The sequence below is a fragment of the Clupea harengus genome, chromosome 24 (genome assembly GCF_900700415.2).
Source record: "Clupea harengus chromosome 24, Ch_v2.0.2, whole genome shotgun sequence".
In the NCBI taxonomy this organism is placed as follows: Eukaryota; Metazoa; Chordata; class Actinopteri; order Clupeiformes; family Clupeidae; genus Clupea; species Clupea harengus.
The window spans coordinates 1510207-1515206 of record NC_045175.1 but is presented as its reverse complement, the minus strand read 5'-3'; the positions used below and the strand labels follow the sequence as shown (position 1 = coordinate 1515206).

General features: G+C 46.7%; 1 protein-coding gene across 12 annotated transcripts in view; it reads left to right on the top strand.

Moving 5' to 3' along the window:
- The window catches only part of cacna1ab (calcium channel, voltage-dependent, P/Q type, alpha 1A subunit, b), a 164989-nt gene that overhangs the window by 106805 nt on the left and 53184 nt on the right, over window positions 1-5000 (top strand). For 8 of the 12 annotated variants that reach the window (XM_042703632.1, XM_042703630.1, XM_042703628.1 and 5 more), the window contains exons 17-22: window positions 81-153; window positions 407-524; window positions 966-1033; window positions 1476-1582; window positions 2900-2950; window positions 4961-5000. The exon at window positions 4961-5000 is cut by the window's right edge and continues 93 nt beyond it. In XM_042703632.1, coding sequence (XP_042559566.1) covers window positions 81-153; window positions 407-524; window positions 966-1033; window positions 1476-1582; window positions 2900-2950; window positions 4961-5000 — 457 coding nt within the window. The remainder of the gene's footprint in view (window positions 1-80; window positions 154-406; window positions 525-965; window positions 1034-1475; window positions 1583-2899; window positions 2951-4960) is intronic. The other 4 variants (XM_042703636.1, XM_042703637.1, XM_042703635.1 and 1 more) reach the window with 1 other exon arrangement.

Below are 5000 nucleotides of genomic sequence, written 5' to 3'. Positions count from 1 at the left end.
TCAGCTGCAAGCATCACTCCTTCTCTTCTCCTTCTCCTCGCCCACTCTCTCCACACCCTATTTCTCTCGCTCCCTTGTAGGTTCAACTTTGAGGACGGCACTCCCTCGACCAACTTTGACACGTTTCCAGCAGCCATCATGACTGTTTTTCAGGTATGCAGATTCTATGTCAGCTGTTAGATCTTATTTAGAAATGCCATTGAAGAGTAGCACATATATGTCTCTAAGTAGTTGAATGATTTACAGTCATTTCTCTCTCTCTCTCTCTCTCTCTCTCTCTGTATGTGTGTGTGTGTGTGTGTGTGTGTGTGTGTGTGTGTGTGTGTGTGTGTGTGTGTGTGTGTGTGTGTGTGTGTGTGTGTGTGTGTGTGTGTGTGTGTGTGTGTGTGTGTGTGTGTATTGACAGGTCCTGACTGGAGAGGACTGGAACATGGTGATGTACGACGGCATCGAGTCCCAGGGTGGTGTAAACACGGGCATGGTCTTCTCCATCTTCTTCATCGTGCTTACCCTCTTCGGCAACTGTATCCTTCTGCTGTACACACATTCAGCCACACACACACACACACACACACACACACACACTCACGTGCAAGCACACACATACAATATACAAGCTCAGACACACACACACACACACACACTCACACACACACTCACACACGTGCGAGCACACACATACAATATACAAGCTCAGACAAACCCACACCCACACCCACACCCACTCACGTGCGAGCACACACATACAATATACAAGCTCAGACACACACACACACACACACACACTCACACACACACCCACACACGTGCGAGCACACACATACAATATATAAGCTCAGACACACCCACACACACACACACACACACATGTGCAAGCACACATACCATACAAACTGAGATACACCTCCTCAGTATTTAGTGTTAAGGTTTTCATTCCATGTTGAAGTCCTTGACCATGTTCCCAGACACACTGCTTAATGTATTCTTAGCCATCGCCGTGGACAACCTGGCCAATGCTCAAGAGCTAACCAAGGTATGGCACTATGCACTTCTCCATACCACAAACCAAAACAACAACAATACAACCAGGAAATCAGGTGATAGTAGCCCATTGTGGCCATGAAACCACTTTTTACTACCTGTTGCCTGTTGCTTTGTAGCTTATGACGTTACTCGCTTCACAGAAAATAATCCTCTTTAAAAAGTGAGGTTTGTTGGCCCACCTCATTTTGTTTCTGACACCATATCTATCTGCTAATGTCTAATCTGTTAATAGTTACTCTCATACTATCATACTTTAGCCTGCTAAAGCTACAGTTGCTATTTCATGTACTGTATGAAATGAACAGTATCGTTTTTATCAACATGGATCACCATCATGTTACACTTTCACAATTTCACGGTGTGTCTGTGTGTGTGTGTGTGTGTGTGTGTGTGTGTGTGTGTGTGTGTGTGTGTGTGTGTGTGTCTTTCAGGACGAGCAGGAGGAGACGGCGGCCACCAACCAAAAGATTGCCATTCAAAAGGCGAAGGAGGTGGCCGAAGTGAGCCCTCTTTCTGCTGCCAACCTCTCCATTGCTGCGTGAGTCTGCCGTCTACACTCTCACACACACACACACTCACACACACACACACACACACACACACACACACACAAATCCAGAACAAACAATCTTATTTATCTTATATGTTGTGTTCATACACACACACACACACACACACACACACACACACACACAGACTCATATATACTCACAAACTGTATCTGTTTAATGTTGGGATTTTCGTGTGCATGCACAGACAAACACACACACACACACACACACACACCACACACTAAGCCCTTTTACACTGATCCTCATATGCATATCTTACTAATACAACACCTTTTTGTGTAGCATCTTTAATTATCTTTTTAACTTAAAAGACACATAGTGGCACTTTAGTGTATTAGCTACTAATTCAGAACCGAGAGGAGACTGGAAGAATGGGAGGCCTCAACCCTTCTTGCTTAATTCCTTACTTGATGGCATTAGCAAAGCCACACAGTTATCTTAGCTTAGCTGATCCTGTAGCATGGTCTTAGGCTTTCTCAGTACCGTAGCCTGTCAGCTTAGCTTGATTATCCCTTCTCAGCAAATCCGTTTCATATTCACTTCGCTTGATAATTTGCCACGTTTTACACAAGGACTCCCTCAGAATACCCCTTGAACTTTGTTGAGAGCTGTCGAGAACCGCAACCCACCCCTCCCCACCCCACACACACACACACACATACACACAAACACACACACACACACGCAAGCACGCACGCACGCACACACACACACACACACTTACACCATGAAGTGAATTGATTTGCACTTAGAGAAATCAAGGCACCCTATCAGGGGATGAGAGCTAGGCGCTAGCAAGACACCGGCGACCCCCTTGAGAGGAGGCCAGCAAGCAGAGAGGGATCTTCAGCCGTGAGTGTTAGTGTTAGCGTTAACATTAGCATTAGCACCCAGGCACAGAGAGCTCTTCAGCCGTGAGTGTTAGTGTTAGCGTTAGCATTAGCACCCAGGCACAGAGAGGGATCTTCAGCCGTGAGTGTTAGTGTTAGTGTTAGCGTTAGCATTAGCACCCAGGCTAGCAGTCTGAGGAGGTGCCGCAGGAGGAGATCCTCATTGCTCCGCTCCTGGGCTCCTGGGTCAGGTGGAGGTCTAAGGAGAATCCAATGGCTGACTCATTAACACTGATATTATGAAGAGCCCACACCCACTACGTCAACCCACACCCAGATGAGCGATGTGGTGGTGTGTGTATTTTTTGTGTTCATTGTGTCATCTCACCCTTCCTCCTCCCTCCTCCTCCTCCTCCTCCTCTTCCTCCTCCTGCTCCCTTGTCTCCTCCTCAGAGTTACAGTAAAATCTGAGCGTATCGACGCCACAGAGAGTGTACTGGACTGGTATTTACTCGTTTATTTTTACACTTCCTTTTCTTTTCCTTCCCCCTTTACCTTTTTTTTTTTTCTGGCTCTTATGTCTCCCTGTTCCTCCTTTCCCTTTTAGCTCACTTTTTGTAGCTGAGTCTTCCTCTCTTGATTTCTTCTTCTTTTGCTTTCTCTTGAGTTCCTTGTCTTGTGTTGTCGTGGCTTCTGTGCTGTTGGTTGTTTTTTTCTCGCTGTGTGTTAAGTGTGCTGGAGTGGGTGGATGGGCTCAGTGGTGGGTCATGGTGGTGTGTGGGGGGGGGGGGGGGGGGGGGGGCATCTGGCTGTGGCAGTGCCCATCTCATGCCAATCTCCCAGCAAACATGACGCAGCAAGCAGACGCCCGCATATCATGTCAGAGGGCAACGTTTGACTCCCCTAACTTTGTCAATGACTCGATCTGATGCCACTCTCATTGACTCTCATTGACGGCATTCTCATTTATTAATTATCCTACAAATGAATGTGAGTAAGTGGCAGCTGGCTTGCTCCATAATAGTTGGGATTAGCTTGAGGAATATTCAGATAAACACATAAGCTTGAACCAGTTACTGCCCCCTCAAATGTAAGTCTCGTTGTCATTTGTTTTTGTTTTTTATTCAAATTGTATTATGAACTTGAAATATATGACCCACCGTTACACAGTTCTCAACCAAGACAATATTAGTGAGATTAAAAAAAAGGTGGATGGATCCTGACACCAGACATCTTGACAACCTCAAGACGCTGTAGGATCCGTGTGGGACCCATCGTGGGACCCATCATGGCTGCCTGCGTGGAGGTGTCTCTCTCGGTGTGCCTCCCTGACTCCCTGACTGACGACGCCTTGTCCTGGCGTTTCACCAGCAGCCTGAGTGTCTGCCTGTCTACAGATCCCGGCCCCTGGGGGTCTACTCTTCGACTGACTTCACTTAAAGTGCTTTTATAATATTATTCTGTCTGCCTGGCTTTATGCCAAAGACTGTATATTAGTCTGTCAGTGCTGAGTCTGTCTGCCTGTCTTTCTTTATACAGCTTACCTGTCTGACTGACTGACTGTCCTACTGTCTGTCTCACGGATGGTATATTACTCTGCCTGTCTTTCTGTCCCGAGTCCGTCTGCTCGTCTTGTCTGTCTGTCTGTCTGTCTGGATACATGTCTGACTGACTATCTGTCTGTCACCTTGAGTCAGTCTTTCATGTACATGTCCATTTAAAGCACACAGAAAGTTTCCCTTTCTGTAGGACTGCTTAATATCTGCTTGCTCTTGTGTCTCCATTCACCCGCTTTAAATGAATCCGCCTAAAAGCTTCTTTGAGTATCTGTGTTTTCGTGTCTGCTTTCCCTTAGATACCAAAGACATTATAAACAATATATGTTATTTTGAATGACTTTTTAAAGGTTTCATATGACCGGTCCAGGTCGGATTAAAACACCATCGGTCACAAAACAGTTGAAGAGGAAGGGTAAAATGGAAGATGAAACATATATTCTTTATAGCAGAATCTGTGTGTGTGTCCACCATAGTCATTTGTATGGTCATTGTCTGGCGTTGTAGAAGGGGCTCTGTCATTGGTCATTGGCCGCTGGTCACCGGCTCTCTCATTGGCCGCTGGTCATAGGCTCTCTCATTGGCCGTCGCTCAGGCAGTAGGAGTCATGTCACTGCTCAGACGCTTCTGGGGATTACATCACTGCTTTGTCCAGCAGGAGTTTAGAGGCCAATATCTGTTTCTCTGTTTGTAACTCTTTCTCTCCCTTTTTCTGCTCCTCTTTCTTCCTTACCCTTTCTCTCTCCATTTTCTCTTCTCTCTCCTTCTCTCTCTCTCTCTGTCTCTCTCTCTCTCACTCTACTTCCCTTCTTCACTCCCTTCACTCCCTCACTGCCCCCCCCCCCCCCCCCCCCCCTCTCTCACCTGCTGCCTCTCTGGTCCTTCCCACTCGCTCTACTCTCTCTCTCTCTCTCTCTCTCTCTCCCTCTCTCTCTCTTCGTCTTTGTCTCCACAACAGTAAGGAACAGCAGAAGAACTCTAAGCTGCCCAAGTCGGTT